Raw genomic sequence first — 17,720 nt, forward strand, 5'->3', positions numbered from 1 at the left:
CCAGCCTGAGCTACATAGTACATTCTTGGCCAGCCTTGTTTACACAGTAAACTTTCTTAAACACAAGATACTCTCTTAATAAACAGATCACAGTTGATCCAAGACAGGAAGGCAGGGAGGACTCTGCCTAGCAGCAGATCCTCTGCACCTTAACAAAGCATAGTCCGAGAGCTGCTGGTTTGCAGAAATGCTTATCCTAATTAACTTCTCTTTAAAATTTGGGGCAATGGGGCAGACTGGCAGGGGGTTAAATGCAGGGTGGTATGGAATAGAGGTCAGCTGGCTAGGGCTAGAGGTGTGCAGGATGGTGGCACCGGGGAAAGGCACTTGCCACCAAGCCTGCTGACCTGAGTTCTCTTTCCAGAGCCTACGTCATGGAAGGAGCACGAGTTGGTCTTTGACTTTCACACATGCGTGTGGATACAGGCGCACGCCCATCGACCAATCCCTTGCTTTTAAATTTGGAGGAGCAGGCTGCTCTAGGGCCATCTTGGATCACTGCCTCACACCATTCAGAATTCCCCAAGCGAGGCTGTTATAAACCCTCACTGGCAGCTTTTAGTCAAGTGTCCTACCAGTGAGTCATGCTCTCGGGCCCCTCATTGTCAGATGCCAAGGTGGCCAACCTGAAGAATGCCCACAGCATGGTGGGAAACCTAAAACCTTGTAGATATGAATGGACGCTATTCAGGTTTCATAGCCCAGAACGGACAGTGGTGTGCGGCTGAGCTGTGGCTTTAAGTACCATAGTCCCAGAATCCTGAAGATTCAAGAAGAAGGGAAATTTATTGTTAACCAGGGCTGTTATTGTTAACGTGGTGACTCCAAGGCCTGCCTAGTTAACGTAGCAAATCCCTGTCTCCAGGGGGAAAAGATAAAATTAAACTTAAAACTGTGTGCACATACAACAGACAGACAGACAGACAGACAGACACACACACACACACACACACACACACACAAAACGCCTGCATACCCATATCCACGTGGAACAAGCAATATTTCATAACAGTTGACTTACAAGTAAACAACCTGGTTGTGTTTTGTTTTTTTTAACATTTATTTATTTATTTATATGTTTATTCATGTGTTTGTTTTGGATCATGCTTGAGTGTTCGTACACGTGTGTAGAATTCAGGAGACAGTTTACAGGAGTCAGTTCTCTCCTCCTGTCATATGGGTCCCAGCCAGGAAGCTCAGGTCTTCAGGCTTGGCAGCAAGTGCCTCTACCTGGAGCCGCTCCCCAGCCACACCTGGTTATTTGAAACTGGATGAGAGAAGCAATCACTGATTAATCTGGGGTCATTTCCCTCGAGGGTGCCTGCAATTTGCTCTTCCAAGATTAGAAGCGCCTGGGGCCCTAGGGTTTACCTCCAGGAAGCAGAGAGGGTGGACCAAATCCCAAGAGCCTGTTGCTTAGAAACATCATCAGTTACCAGCAGGAGCTAAGCCCTCTTGGGCAGGGCTTTCCTTTCTGGCAGGTGTGGAAACCTCCTCCCCCGCCCCTCCCCCAACCACATGACCAGGGCTTGTGACCCACACCTATAATCTCAGCCCTTGAGATGTAGAGGCAGGAGAATCAGATCAGCCTGGATTACGTGTCAAAATATAAATATAAATATAATATAAAATATAAATATAAAATATAAATAGATATAGATATGTGCTGGAGAGACAGACAGCTCAGCCATCAGTAGAACTGACTGCTTTTTCTGAGGATCTGGGTTTGACTCCCAACATCCACACAGTGGCTCAGGACCATCTCTAACTCCAGTTCTTGTGGACCCAACATCCTCTTCGGACTCCCGAGAGCATTTCATTCACACTGTTCACAAACATAGGTGAAGGTTAAAGACTCATATGAACAAAAATCGATTTTAACGTAGTTAAATAAAAATAAGTACCAGGGTTGGGGATTTAGCTCAGCGGTAGAGCGCTTGCCTAGCAAGCACAAGGCCCTGGGTTCGGTCCCCAGCTCCGGAAAAAAAAAAAAGAAAAAGAAAAAAAAAAGAAGTACCAAGTATAGGTGAACTTATTTTTACTTATGTAGTTTTGTTTTGTTTTGTTTATTTGAGAGTTTTTGTATATACCAGGTTTGCCTTGAACTCAAAATGTAGCTCAGGATAACCTAACACTCCTACCTGCTCCCATACAATGGGATTACAGGCATAAGCCACCAAGCCACCTTCTGTTGTTAATGTATTAGCGTGACATCTGTCAGTTTAACGTTTGTCAGTTATTAGCTGTATTGATACTTATTTGTGTGCTGTAAAGGAACATATACATATACTAGGCAAGCACTTTACTGCTGAGCCACGCCCCCAGCCCCTCACTGGGGGATTCTAGGCAGGGCCTCTACCACTGAGCCACGCCCCCCAGCCCCTCCCGGGGATTCTAGGCAGGTGGTTTACCTCTGAGCCACGCCCCCAGCCCCTCACTGGGGGATTCTAGGCAGGGGCTCTACCACTGAGCCACGCCCCCAGCTCCTGACTGGGGGATTCTAGGCAGGGGCTCTACCACTGAGCCACGCCCCCCAGCCCCTCCCGGGGATTCTAGGCAGGTGGTTTACCTCTGAGCACTTTATAACATTTTCAGCTAAAGTTAGTATTTCACTCAGTTATTCATAATTCTTACCCAGTTTCCGTTTTTCTAAGATGGGATCCCATAACTCTTAGTCACTGCTTCTTCTTAGGCACATTGTAGCTGTGACAGCTTGTCAGACTTCCTTTGTTTTTGATGGCCTTGACAGGTTTGAGTTCCGGTCATGTTTTTTTAATGGAATCTTCCTCAATTCAGCTTTTACTGGTTTTGTTCTCTATAGAACTGAGATTAGGGTTTTTGGAATTAAGTCCAGTTTCTACCCTGGGTCTAATTGTATCCTTTTGGTTTGTTTTTGAAACAATGTAGTCCTGGCAGACCTTCAGGTCGCTATCTGCCTGCCTCAAGGTCCTCACTTCTCCCTGCCCCATACCCCACCCCCAGACAGAGTTTCTCTGTAATAGAGCCCTGTTCGAGATCACGCTGGCCTCGAACTATGACGATTCGCCTTCTCTTGTCTCCTGAGTATTGGTATTAAAGCCGTGTCCCACCATGCCTGGCACGTTCAATACCTTCACAAATGAGATTTATACATGAAATTTGTGACTATAGCACTCCTTCAAAAACAATTAAAAACAAAGCTTGTTGGAATTTATCTATAATCACAGACAAGAGGATAGTCAGAAGTTCCAGGCCAGCCTGGCCTGTGTCCTAAGTTCCAGAACAGTCAGGGCTACGGTGTGAGACTGCGTCTCAAACAAGTCAAGAGAAAACACAGTATGGTGGCAGGGTTTGTTGTTCTGGGTAGAAGAGTTGCTGAGGCAGGAGTACGGCTTATGTCCAGGAGTTCAGGGCTAGCCTGGGTAACATACTAGATTCATGTGTCAGAAAGAAAAAGGAGGAGCTAAAGGGAGGGAAGGAAACAGGGGGAAAGGGCAGGGGACCTCAAATTGGTAATAAATCAAATCAAGCCAGGTATGTAGCCCGTTGCTCATAATCCCAGCACAGAGAAGGAAGCAGGAGGCTCATGAATTCAAAGCCAGCTTGGGCTACAGCAAGACCTTCTCTCAAAATTAAATCCAATGACCCATAGTTGAAATTTGCAGCCTCTCGTGGTCTTCGACTTGAAGGGACCTCAGAAAAGCAACTCCTTAGTCAGGCATTGACCCTGAGGGACCAGTTCTTGTGCAGTCTCACAGAATTAGCCACAACCTATAGCCTAGGATGCATCCCACTTCTGAGAGAGAACCCCGCTCCCACTTGCCCTCCTCAGTACTACAGTTGATGGAGACACGGCTTCCCCAGGGATGTGAGCTCTATCCTGTTCAGAACAGTAAAGTGGGAGAATGCAGAAGCTAAGCATCCTGCTATTCCTGTGGGGTTTCCTCAAGGGCATCTCGGGAGAGCCAGCCTAGGAAGGCTGGCTCCTCCCTCAGCCCTGGCGCGACTCCACTTCCGCGCTCCCGGTCTCCATGCTCCATGCTCCTACTGTTTTCCTCCAGGTCTTCCAGCTGACACCCTGCAGGGCCACCGAGACCGCTTCATGGAGCAGTTCACAAAGTAAGTGGCCTTCGGGAAGGGAACGAAATCCAAGTAAAACACATCATCCGGGGCTGGGGTAAAGTGCCAGCAGTCTAAGCGTGGGGACCTGAGTTCAGATTCCTAGAACTCATGGAAAAAGCCAGGTGCGGCTGAGCACCTCCGTAATGTGGGAGACAAAGCCAGTGGGACCCGTGAGGCTCAGTGGCCAGCCATACTAGCCGAGCGTCGAGTTCTAAGCTCAGTGACAGACCTTGTCTTAAAATCAAGTGGAGAGTGAGAGGAAGACATCTGGCACTGAATTTACCTCAGCATGCATGTGGCATATACATGCCTGTGGTCGTCTATACACAGACACACACAAATACAAACACATGCATACTGTGATGGTTTATATATGTTTAGCCCAGGGAGTGGCACTGTTAGAAGGTGTGGCCTCGTTGGAGTAGGTGTGTCACTGTGGGGGTGGGCTTTAAGACCCTTCTCCTAGTTACCTGGAAGTCAGTATTCTGCTAGCAGCCTTCAAATGAAGATCAGAACTCTCAGCTCCATCTCTAATGCTGTGCCTGCCTGGATGCTGCCATGCTCCTGCCTTGATGATAATGGACTGAAACTCTGAACCTGTAAGCCCGTCCCAGCTAAATGTTGTCCTCATAAGAGTGGCCTTGGTCATGGTGTCTGTTCACAGCAGGAGAACCCTAACTTTGACACCAACAAACATATACACTCAGAGGTCTTCCCTCCTCAGTTAAACCTCTGTGGAGAACCTGGAGGTGTAGTGGTACACATCTTTAGTCCCAGCCTTTCAGATCTCTGTGAGTTAGTGACCAGTGTGGTCTGCATGGTGAGTTCCAGGAGAACCAGGCCTGTGTAGATAAGACCCTGACTCAAAAAAGCAAAGCCAGACAAACAAAATCTCTGTGGCCACAACCCCACAGACACGGCCTGGGTGTGTCTCTTACGTAATTTTAATTCCAGGGAAGTGAGCAATGCAGATCACACCCCCACCCAACCCTCACCCCCCCGCCATATCTCTTGCTTTTTCTTCCTTCCCCTTCTCCATTGACTCCTCCCAACCATATACCACCCTTCTACTTAGATGTTCAATGTCTATAAATATTTAAATCTAGAGCCTGTGTAGTAGAAGAAATATGTAAATACTTGGCTGACTCTGGTTTATTTCACTTAGATTAATAACATCCAGTTCCCTGCACCTGACATCCTTTTAAAAATGATCACATTTATGTATTCTGTGCGTGAGTGTGTATGCGTGTGTGTGCATGTTCACGTGCACACACGTGCACATGATTCCATGGAGCATGCATGAAGGCCAGAGAACAATTTTAGTCAGTTCTCTCCTACTATGTGAGACGCAAGGATCTAATTTAGGTCTTACGCTTGGTGGCAAATTTTTTAACCCACCGAGCCATCTGTCGATGGACATATAAAACCACTTCTGTGTCTTAGCTACTGTGAATGGCACCACAGTACACGTGTGTGTGCAGGTATATCCTTGCTGGGTGTTGAATTAACATTCCTTCAAGCATATACCAAGCCTTGTTACAGACGGACCATAGTCTTTTGAGATCCTTTGAGTTCCACTGTGGCTATACCACTCTCTCTACAAAGAATCTTTGTATTAGGATTCTTTTTTTTTTTTTTTTTTTTTTTTAGATTTATTTATTTTATATACAGCGTTCTGCCTGCATATGTGACTGCAGGCCAGAAGAGGGCACCAGATCTCATTACCGATGGTTGTGAGCCACCATGTGGTAGCTGGGAATTGAACTCAGCACCTCTGGAAGAGCAGTCAGTGCTCTTAACCTCTGAGCCATCTCTCCAGCCCCCTGTATTAGGATTCTTTTTTTTTTTTTTTTTTTCCGAGCTGGGGATCGAACCCGGGGCTTTGCGCTTGCTAGGCAAGTGCTCTACCACTGAGCTAAGTCCCCAACCCCTGTATTAGGATTCTTAACCCACATTCTCACCCCCATGTTTGTTTTCTTGAGAGAAAACCTCTCAGTGTGGTTTTAATTTGCATTTTTTTGGTAGCTGAAAAAGATTATTGAGTCATATATATGTATGTGTGTATGTATCTATGCACGTACACATATGTGTATATGTGAATACATTGGTGTCTTAGTTTCATGTCTGTTGTCATAAGATACCCCCGCATAAGGCAACTTAAGGGCAAAAGGGTTTCTTTGATGGAGAGCTCCAGGTTATAGTCTGTTCTTTCAGGGAAGTCAAGGCAGGAACTTGTGGCATCGACACACATCTCTCCATGCGGAGAGAGCATGGACGCATGCATGCTTGTTGCTCAGCTGGCTTTATCTACTCCAAGGCCCCAAACTAGGGAATGGTGCTGCCCACAGTGGGCTAGGTCATTCCACATCAAGTAAGACAAATCAAGACAATCCCCCACAGTCAACTTCATATAGACAGTCCCACGATGAGCCTCTTTCCAGATGATTCTAAACCTTTCGTATTTCCTCTTTTGTGAATTGTTTGTGTGTGAGGCAGCCATCTTGACTTAGTTTGTTTTCCCTGTTCACGTCTTCATCCTTGACCATGGCTTCTAAATCCCTAGCTGGTGCTTCACTTGCTCATCCCCTCAGGAGAAGTCCAAGGACAAACACAGGGTCGAACTAACCCCCGAGTTTCCTTGTTCCACGGAGAAGCCTGGTGCACGTCCTATGATGAATGACTTACTAAATCCTGGGAGACAGACCCTGAGGCTGGTTTCCTGGAATGTGAAATTCCAGTAGCTTGCAAAAGCACTAAGTTCTATTACTGTTGGCACCAACCCAGAGAGCCGGGACGTGTGGTCATCTCATTTAATTCCTTCCACTTCCTACCCCCCGGCACCCCCCCAGCTTATGAAAGCGTCTTCTGTGAGCAGCTGCTTCATTTTCTCTTCCACGCAGAGGCGAATGTTCTGGAAGATCTCGCTGTCCTGGAGTTCAGGGATAGGTGTAGCAATATTACAGGGACACTTTAGTCTTGGGGTCTGATAGGCTGTGGTGAGACCCTGCCCTAGTCGACGGTTGAACAAACAGAAGGTCTGAAGGTCTACGTTGCAGCCAAAGTCTCCTGGAGCTTCAGCTCCTCCTTTCTGCCGGCTTTCTTGGTCTATGTTTTTACTGAGATTAGAGACTTGGCAAGGAGAGAAGTGCTTTCTGGGGCTTGGCGTTTGACTCAGTCGCACAGAGCATGCGTGAAGCCCTGGGTTCGAACCTGTGGCCCTGTGGAGTAGCCTGGGAGAGTGAAGGGGAATGGGATAGGGATGAGTAGAGAAAGAAATAGAACACAATAGAGAAGAAAGGAAGGCACAGGAGAATAGAGAACTATGGGATGGAATGGAATGAATAGATTAGAATGTTACTTTTCCAGATGCTATAATAAAATGCATGGCAAGGCAGCCTAAGAGAGTTTGAGGGTGCAGTCATCATGGTGTGAAAATACTGGTGTGTTTTAGTTAGGGTTTTGTTGCTATGAAGAGACACCATAACCAAGGCAACTGGTATAAAGGAAATCACTTCATTGGGGCTGGATTACAGTTTCAGAAGTTGAGTCCATTAGCATCCTGGTGGGAAGCATGGCAGCATGGAGTCAGACCGGGTACAGGGGGAGCTGAGAGTTCTCCATCTGGATCCCCAGGCGGCAGGAAGAGGGTGTGAGTCACTAGGCCTAGTGTGAGCTTCTAAGACCTCAAAGCCCTACTCCTAGTGATGCACCTACTCCAACAAGGCCACACCTACTCCAAGGCCACGCCTACTCTGACAAAGCCACACCCACTCCAACAAGGCCAGACCTCTCACAGTGCCACTCCTTATGTGCCTAGAGAGCCAGTGTCTGCCATAGGGAAGCAGGGGAGAAATGAATGCTCTTATTCAGTTCACTTTTTCCTTTTTATTGATCACTTAGTTATTTTATCTATCTATCTATCTATCTATCTATCTATCTAGTTAGTTAGTTAATTAGTTATTGGGTTGGTTTTTTTTTTTTCTTTTCTTTTTTTCGGAGCTAGGGACTGAACCCAGGGCCTTGCGCTTGCTAGGCAAGCGCTCTACCACTGAGCTAAATCCCCAACCCCTAGTTATTGGGTTTTTTTAAACAGGTTTTCTTTGCATAGCCCTAGCTGTCCTGGAACTTGCTCTATAGCCCAGGTTGGACTCGAACTCACAGAGATCCGCCTGCCTCTGCTCTGGAGTGCTAAGATTAAAGGCATGCACCATCACCACCCAGCTTCAATTTCTCTCTCTCTTTTTTTATTCAGTCCATGATCCCAGCCCATGTGGTGATACTATCCACATTGAGGGTGGATATTCCCACCTAAGTTAACCCAATCTAGAAACACCATCGCAGGCATGTCCAGATGTTTGTTTCCATGGTAACTCAATCCTATGAAGCTAACCATCAAAATTAACTCTTGTGAACAGGACAGCATAGTATAGGATAGACTCAAAGGCTGGAGAGATGGCTCAGTAGTTAAGAGCATTTGTTGCTGTTGCAGGAAACCCACGTTTAGTTTCTGTCTCCTGCATCAGGTGGCTCACAACTTCCTGTAACTCAGCGTCATGCAGATCCATGGCCTCTGGGTCACCTGTCCTCATGTGCACATACCTACACACATGCACATACCTATATATGCACACGCGCATACACACACACACACATCTACACACATCATGCACACACACATACCTACACACAGGCACACACAACCTCACACACACACACATCTACACACATGCACATTCACATATACCTACACACAGGCACACACACTCACACACACATCTACATACATCATGCACACACACATATACCTGCACACAAGCACACACACATAAACACATACCTACACACACTCACACACACACATACATACATACATACACACATACATACATACACACACATACACCTACACACACACGCACACACACACACACATATACCTGCACACAAGCACACACACATACACACACATACATACATACACACACACATACCTATACACACTCAGACACATACATACATACATACATACATACACACACATACCTATACACACTCAGAAACATACATACATACATACACACACACATACCTACACACACATATAAACCTACATACATACACACACACACACACACACACACACACACACACACACCGGATCCTGGAGGCAGCGGGTAGGTTTCTGTGAGTTTGACGCCAACCTGGTCTGCAGAGTGAGTTGGAACCAGCCAGAGCTACACCATAAGACTCTGTCTCAAAAACAAAAAAGAGAAACAGAGGAATAGAATAGAACTAAACTGAGGTATGTAGGCTAGAAGAAGAATATTAATCTCTGCCTGGCTCTATTTATCCAGGGTTACGGCTTGGTACGGGCAGGCCATGCCTCTGTCTCGAGGGTTTGAGTGGCTCCCTGATGCCTGGAACCTGGCTGACTACTTGGAGTTTCTGTTCTAACCTGGTGACGAGGAGTTCAGGAGCGACAGGGGGCTCCGCATTAGTCAGTAAACTTCTCTCCCTGTGGCTCGCTGCCTCTCAAATTTGGAGAAAAATCACCTCCCTTTAATTTCCTCTAAATGAACTCCTCTTCCACAGAAGAGCAGTGTGATATTCCACAGCTGTGAGGAAATGAGTTTGGGGGTTTGGGCTTGTCATTGTGACGAAATGCCTCCCAGCAGTGACTTAGGGCAGCAAGGGTTTTCTGTGGCTCACAGTCTGAGGAGGTCACAGTCCATCACAATGGGGAAGGTGTGGTGGCAGGAGCTTGGGCCAGTCGGTCATGGTGCAACTGCAGTCAGGAAGCACATGTGTGTGTAGACCAGAGGACAACTTGAGGGAATCAGTTTTCTCCTTCCACTTTGTGGGCCCACCCTGTGGAAATGCCCTCTTAGACACACCCAGAAGAGTGTCCCCATGGTGACTCCAAACCCCGTCAAGTTTTCTTTAAGATTGGCCATCTCTGAGACTGTCGAGTCTTCGACAAGTTACTATTTCCTCACCACTGGTGACTGAGAATTCACTATAAAAGACTGCAGTCGGTGCCAGCATGGTGGCGCAAGCCACTGGTCTCAGCACTCCGCAGAGGCAGGCGGGTCTCTGAGTTCAAGGCCAGCCTGGTCTACAGAGAAAGTTCTAGGAGAGGGAACCCTATTTCAAAAAACAAAACAGAACAAACTAACAAGACTTCAATCTGTTACATCATTTTTGAGATTTTATTTTCATTTATATATGTGGGTGGTGTGGGGGGAGAGAGAGAGAGAGAGAGAGAGAGAGAGAGAGAGAGAGAGAGAGAGAGAGAGAGAGAGAGATGGGGGAGGGTTGTGTATGCTATAGGAGCGTGTATGTGAGGTCAGAGGGCAGCTTCATGGAGCCAATTCTATCTTTCCACTTTACGTGGGTCCCAGGATCAAACTCAAGTCCCCAGGCTTGCTCCATGACATGACAGAGTGCCTTTACCTTACCCACTGAGCCATCCCCCTGCCTCTGTAGTATCATAATCGAATTCTGGCATTACGGAGGCCAAACCACCAACAGTTTGGGCCTTTAAGGTGACAGAGGGTGGGGATACTAAGGAGGTACAGCCAGCCATATTCAGCAGCCCTGAATTCCTTCTGCACTCCCAGGTTGAAAGATCTGTTTCAGCGCTCCAGCAACCTTCAGTACTTCAAGCGGCTCATTCAGATCCCCCAGTTGCCTGAGGTGAGTGTGCCCATTGGCTGTGCATGGCCTCCGCGAGGCCGCTGAGCGTCCTTTAAAGTCTCCTCTCGTTTCTCCAGAATCCACCCAACTTCCTACGAGCCTCGGCCCTGTCCGAGCACATCAGTCCTGTGGTGGTGATCCCGGCTGAGGTGTCGTCTCCAGACAGTGAGCCCGTCCTGGAGAAGGATGACCTCATGGACATGGACGCCTCCCAGCAGGTAGAGACCCCGTGTGACAAGGAACTTGGCCCTTCCGGAACAGCAGCAGCTCCTAGATTAGATGTATCTGCTCAGATTAGGTCTGCTCAAACTTTATTATTTGGAAATGGTGTTTCACTATGATGTCCCTGCTGGTCTCAAACTCCTGAGCTCTGGAAATCCTCCTGCCTCTCCTCTAAGATGGGTGCAGCTACTTGTGCATGCCCCAAGAGCTTAACCAAGCTCATAACCAAGCAGGAGCTTAGACTGAGCCCCCTGCACTTGGGCTCCTGGAGTCCTAGGTCTTCGGTCAAATCAACATAGCGATTCTTGGTACCAGTGTGGTCATTCATGCTGCAAATCACAGACCTTGGGAGATAGAAGCATCAGAAGAGGAGTTCAAGGCCAGCTTCAGTCATGTAACAAGTGAGACCCTGTCCCAAAAATACAAAGGGCTAGAGGCTCTTGTAGGGGACCTGGGTTTGATTCCCAGCATCCACAAAACAGCTCATGACCATCTTTTTTTTTTCCTGTTTGTTTATTTTTTGTTTTGTTTTTGGAGAAGGGTTTCTCTGTATAGCCCTAGCTATCCTGAAACTCACTCTGTAGACCAGGCTAATCTCAAACTCACAGAGATCTGCCTGCCTCTGCCTCCCAAGGGCTGGGATTAAAGGCGTGTGCCACCACCAACTGGCTTCATGGCCATCTTTGATTCTGGTCCTAGAAGAGCCCACACACATCCTCTTCTAACCTCCGTGAACACCAGACACAACACTGCATGCAGACAAAACACTCATATGTATAAACATAAATAAATCTTTTAAAACATTTTATTTCATAACAAGGAAAGAAAAACAGGAAGAAATGAACCAAGCAAGGCAGCATACACTTGAATTCCAGTATTCAGGAGGTCGAAGCAAGTGGGTATTTCTATGAGGTTGAGGCCAGTTTGGTCCATATAGCGAGTTCCAGGCCAGCCAGAGCTAAGTAGGGTAAAGTAAACTGTGGAGTATAAAGTAAAGTAATAAATTATGTGCACCTCCCCTGCACCTCTCCGTTGCCCATAGAACTTTCTAGGTCTCTGACTTGTGCTTCCCCCTTCCCCCACCCCACCAATCCCTGCAGAGTTTGTTTGACAACAAGTTTGATGACATCTTCGGCAGCTCGTTGAGCAGTGACCCCTTCAATTTCAACAATCAAAATGGCGTGAACAAGGATGAGAAGTGAGTCCAGGCTGGGTGGAAGCACGTGGTCGAGAAACGAAGTTAAGCTGCCCCAAGAGGAAGGAATTCTGTGTGTGTGTGTGTGTGTGTGTGTGTGTGTGTGTGTGTGTGTGTGTGTGTGCGCGAGTGTGTGCGTGTGTGTGTGTGTGTGTGTGCACGCGAGTGTGTGTGTCTGTGTGTGTGCACACGCGTGTGTGTGTGTGTGTGTGTGTGTGTGTGTGTGTGTGTGCGTGTTCTCTTTTAAACCCCTTTAAATTTTGTTCTGGGATGGAGTTGCTGCACGCATGCTGTGCCATTAGTGTCTAAACGAGAGGAGAACTTGCAGAAGTCAGTTCTCTCCTTCTACCGCACGGGTTCCAGGGATCTAAGGAAGACTGTCAGGCTCAATGACAAACATCTTTATCTTCTGAGCCATCGCTCCAGCCTTGTTTTTCTGTGAGTTAAGAAATAATGACAGAGGGGCTGGAGAGATGGCTCAGTGGTTAAGAGCACTGACTGCTCTTCCAGAGGTCCTGAGTTCAATTCCCAGCAACCACATAGTGGCTCACAACCATCTGTAATGGGATCCGATGCCCTCTTCTGGTGTGTCTGAAGATACCAACAGTGTACTCACAGACATAAAATAAATAAATAAATCTTTAAAAAAAAAAAAGGAAATAATGACAGAAACAAAAGTCCACCTGTGGTCAATAGAGATGCAATTTTTTTCTCCCCAAATATTTTCCGTCAGCAGTCAGTTGAATGCACAGATACAAAACCGCAGAGGAGAAAAGCTGACGGTAAAATTTACACTGCAAAAAATTACTATTATTATTCATGGGTCTCGAGATGTGGCTTCATTAGTAGCATGTCTGTTTGGCATGGGGGATACCCCAGGACTAAATAAAGCAGGTAGGTACAGTAGCACATGTTTATAATTCTAGAAGCCCATAGGAAGGGAGAGAAGGGTGGTGTAGGGGATGGGGAATAGGCACAATCTTCCTCCAATGAGTATCTTTTACCAAGAAAAGTTTGTTTTTGTTTTCTTAAGAGAATGGTCCCAATTAACACCAGCTTTGACCTCCAGTCTCCCGACTTACATGGAGGAAAAACATAGGAATACCAAGCCTGTATTTCTTTCCTCAGGGACCACTTGATTGAACGCCTCTACAGAGAGATCAGTGGACTGACAGGACAGCTGGACAACATGAAGATTGAGGTGACTCTAGGATCCTTCTGTGCTTGGGTTTCACCAACGTGCGGCACATGGCATTATTGTGGTCTCATATTGGGTGGACCCCATGCTAAGACGGGCTGATTAATAGACGTGCTGTCTTAGTCAGGGTTTCTATTCCTGCACAAAACATCAGGACCAAGAAGCAAGTTGGGGAGGAAAGGGTTTATTCAGCTTACACTTCCACATTGCTGTTTATTACCAAAGGAAGTCAGGACTGGAACCACACAGGTCAGGAAGCAGGAGCTGATGCAGAGGCCATAAGGGATGTTACTCACTGGCTTGCTTCCCCTGGCTTGCTCAGCTTGCTCTCTTATAGAACCCAAGACCACCAGCCCAGGGATGGCACCACCCACAAGGGGCTGAGTTCTCCCACCTTGATCACTAGTTGAGAAAATGCCTTACAGCTGGGTCTCCTGAAGGCATTTCCACAACTGATAACTGTGATAACTCCAGCTTGTGTCATGTTTACACACAAAACCAGCCAGCACCCATGCCTTGCTGGGTGTGACGGAGGCAAAGGCAGGTGGATTTCCGAGTTTGAGGACAGCCTGGTCTACAAAGTGAGTTCCAGGACAGCCAGGATTGTTACACAGAGGAAAACCTGCCGCTCCAAACAAAACCACCACCACCAACAAAATAGAGAGATTTCACAGTCAATGAGTTTGGTCATCTCAAGGTCTCACTTAGAATTTGTTGTCATAACCTGTGACTTTAGGATGGCAGTTAAGCTTGGGTAACAGGGTCCCCATGAACCACGACTATGGCTTGGCCATCCGTGATGACAAAGACCACTTCTTTAGAAAGTTTGGTTTAGGAGCTGGGGTTGTAGCTCAGTGATAGTTCACTTGCCTAAATCTCAGAGGGGCTGAGAGTGTGACAGAGCGCCTGCCTAGAATCCCCCAGTGAAGGGGATGGGGTGTCACGTGACTCTGGTCACGTGAGCAAGACCCTAGGCTCCCGACCCAGAGCACCAAAGCAACAACAGTTTTCTGTCTGAGGTTGATTGAATCTGTGGGTCAGGAAATGTGACGATTCAGAGATCAACCCATGGGGCAAGCCTGGCAGGAGCGAGCTCCTCACCACGAGTTCCTGACAGAGCCAGCGGGCCATGCTGCAGCTGAAGGGTCGCGTGAGTGAGCTGGAGGCAGAGCTGGCGGAGCAGCAGCACCTGGGACGCCAGGCTACGGATGACTGCGAGTTCCTGCGCACGGAGCTGGATGAACTGAAGAGGCAGCGAGAGGACACGGAGAAGGCGCAGCGCAGCCTGACTGAGATAGAAAGTGAGGGGCGGGGCTGGGACTGAGGGTGTGGGCAAGCAGCAAGGCAGATCACCCCTTCTTCGTGGAAGTAAAGGCGGGGTGCTGACTCTTGTCCTCAGAGGTAGAAACAGGCTTGGTGGCACTGCTGGGCTCAGTGATAGCTTGAGTCCCTATCCTGGAGGAGGGAACTTCTAGGAGAGGAAGCTGCACAACCACTTAAGGGGGCGGGGCAGGGGGAGGGAGGGTGTAAGGGGGAGGGGCGGGGGGCGCCAAGTATGAAGCCTAAAGCCCTGATGATATGGATGCTGTGTTTGTAGGCATCGGTCTGCAGAGGAATTTGAATCAGGGGAACGTTTGCCAGAAGGAAGACAACCTTTTATGTCCCATGTAGTGGTGTTCACGTGTAACCTCAGAACTCAGGAAGCTAAGGCAGGAGATTACCATAATGCAAGCTTGGGTTATATAGCAAAACCTTGTTTCCAGAAAAACCCCAATTAGTGACTTAGATAACCTCGAGCAGAGTGTGGTGGTATGCGCCTGTAGTCCCAGCGCACAGGATCAGAGGTTCAAGGTCATGTTGGCTACGTAACCTGAGCCACCGGAGACCATATCTTAAAAAAAAAAGATGAATATCTTTAGCGCCGCTATCTTACGGAGGGAGGATGGGGGCTGTCCCAGCTGGGGGAGAGGCCTCACCTTGATCTTTCCAATGTAGAAAAGGCCCAGGCCAATGAACAGCGGTATAGCAAGTTAAAAGAGAAGTACAGTGAACTGGTGCAGAACCATGCTGATCTGCTGCGGAAGGTAGGCACTGAGGCCCCTTCTAGGCCTCCCATATACTCCACGTTACAGGAGAAACAGTGCAAGCCTGGGCGGGGCAGGGGGTCTCCAAGCTGCCCTTATGTATGTGTGCAGTCGTCCGTCCTCCATATGTCTGTATGCTTGTGTATGTGCATGTGCATGCAGTTGCTTGAGGAGGCCAGTAGAGGACATCAGACCTCTGAAGCTGAAGTTCGAGGCAAATTGTGAGCCTAGCGTGGGTGCTGGGAACCCGACTTGGTTGCTTTGAAAGAGTAGCACGTGCTCTTAACAACTGAGCCATCTCTCCAGCCCCACACTCTTAAGCCCAGCTTTTTTTTTTTTTTTTTTTTTTTTTTTTTGGAGCTGGGGACCGAACCTAAGATTTTTATATATATATAGAAGAGGGCATCCGATCTCATTACAGATGGTTGTGAGCCACCATGTGGTTACTGGGATTTGAACTCAGGACCTTTGGAAGAGCAGTCAGTGCTCTTAACCACTGAGCCAGAAGAGGGCATCCGATCTCATTACAGATGGTTGTGAGCCACCATGTGGTTACTGGGATTTGAACTCAGGACCTTTGGAAGAGCAGTCAGTGCTCTTAACCACTGAGCCATCGCTCCAGCCCTAAGCCCAGCTTTTTAAGACTTCTTGAGTTCTGTTTTGTGTGCCCTCCACACTTAGAATTACCCTTCATTTGAGCTAGGCATAGTGGGACACACCTAAGAAGGTGGAGGCAAGATACTGTCTCAAAAAATAGATAGCCAGGTGTAGTGGCATGTGACTTTAAACCCAACACTGGCGACCAGGCGGGACTAAATAGTCAGATCCTATCTCAAAAAATAAACAAGTAGGCATACTAGCCCACACCTGAATCCCCAAATTTCGGAAGCAGAGGCAAGAGGATTGCTGTGAGTCTGAGGCTAGCCTGTGTTACATAGTGAATTCTAAGCCAACCTGGACAAATACTATACCAGACAACCCTCCCCTTCCCCCCTCAGTGTATTTTTGCAAACGCCTATAAGTGTAATGTCTATCTGAGGGTCATAGCTTGATTCTGGCTTCCTTCTGGGTAGGAAAATACTTCTCCCGTGTCTGCCTCCTTCTTACTCACAGTCTAGATCATGTTGTTAGAGGGAAGATGGGCTTTGAGCCTGAGTGATCTCAGCTAAAGACACTCTCCTCCTCTTTCAGAATGCAGAGGTGACCAAACAGGTGTCCGTGGCCCGGCAAGCCCAGGTGGATTTGGAAAGAGAGAAAAAAGAACTAGCGGATTCCTTTGCACATGTAAGCGAGCAGGCCCAGCGGAAGGTAAGTAGGAACGGCACTCGGGGATGTAGAAGGGAGGCGTGTGTGCGTGCGTGCATGCGTGCATGCATGCATGTGTGTGTGTGTTTGTGCCTGCAATATCATGCGTGTTGAAGTGGGTTTAGATTTAGTTTCTCTTTTGGTGCCATGCAGGTCTGGGGGACCAGATCATCGAGCTCAGCCCCAAAGCCCCTGTGAACGCAGGGACGAGGCTCAAGGGCTTCTTCATACACTCCATGGGTAGTTTTCAGGGGGCCGATGCTGGGGTCTGAGCATGTCGCTCAGCTGGTAGAGTTCTTATCTAGCAGGCTCACCTAGGAGGTCCTGGGGCCCATCTGTGTTGCCACAGGAGCCAGGCATGGTAGTGCAAGTCTGCAATCGCAGCACTTGGGAGGAACAGAGCAAGAGGAACAGAGGCTCAGGGTCATCCTTGGCTATATAGCAAATTCAAGGCCAGCCTGGGCTACTTGAAACCCTGTCTCAAGGAAGGTTGGGGGGACCGGGCAAAGGAAAAGGGGGCCGGGCAGTGGTGGTGCAAGCCTTTTTGAACCCAGGCAGAGGCAAATGGATCTCTGAATTTGAGGCCAGCCTAGTCTGCAGAGTTCTAGGACAGCCAGGGCTACACAGAGAAACCGTGCCTCAAAAAAAAGGAAAGAAAGGAAAGAAGGAAAGATATATATATATATATATATATATATATATATATATATATATATATATATATATATATATATAAAATCAATTATTATTTATTATATTTTTATCAGTAATTAATATTGTTGACATTAATAGTATCAATTGTGATCTAATATGTCATTCATTAATAATAATATGTAATATAGCAAATGATATAATTGATGTTTCAATATTAATTTATTATATTAAAATTATCAATCCTAATTAATATTGGTATTGATTA

General features: G+C 47.4%; 1 protein-coding gene across 1 annotated transcript in view; it reads left to right on the top strand.

Annotated features, from left to right (window-relative positions):
• Positions 1-17,720, top strand: part of Hip1 (huntingtin interacting protein 1) — a 130,273-nt gene that overhangs the window by 92,875 nt on the left and 19,678 nt on the right. Inside the window, exons 9-16 of the mRNA XM_032886775.1 lie at positions 4,041-4,098; positions 10,722-10,797; positions 10,875-11,015; positions 12,120-12,217; positions 13,343-13,415; positions 14,530-14,713; positions 15,408-15,496; positions 16,688-16,804. Of these exons, the coding sequence (XP_032742666.1) occupies positions 4,041-4,098; positions 10,722-10,797; positions 10,875-11,015; positions 12,120-12,217; positions 13,343-13,415; positions 14,530-14,713; positions 15,408-15,496; positions 16,688-16,804 (836 nt within the window). The remainder of the gene's footprint in view (positions 1-4,040; positions 4,099-10,721; positions 10,798-10,874; positions 11,016-12,119; positions 12,218-13,342; positions 13,416-14,529; positions 14,714-15,407; positions 15,497-16,687; positions 16,805-17,720) is intronic.

This window comes from Rattus rattus, chromosome 16 (genome assembly GCF_011064425.1).
Source record: "Rattus rattus isolate New Zealand chromosome 16, Rrattus_CSIRO_v1, whole genome shotgun sequence".
Classification (NCBI taxonomy): domain Eukaryota; kingdom Metazoa; phylum Chordata; class Mammalia; order Rodentia; family Muridae; genus Rattus; species Rattus rattus.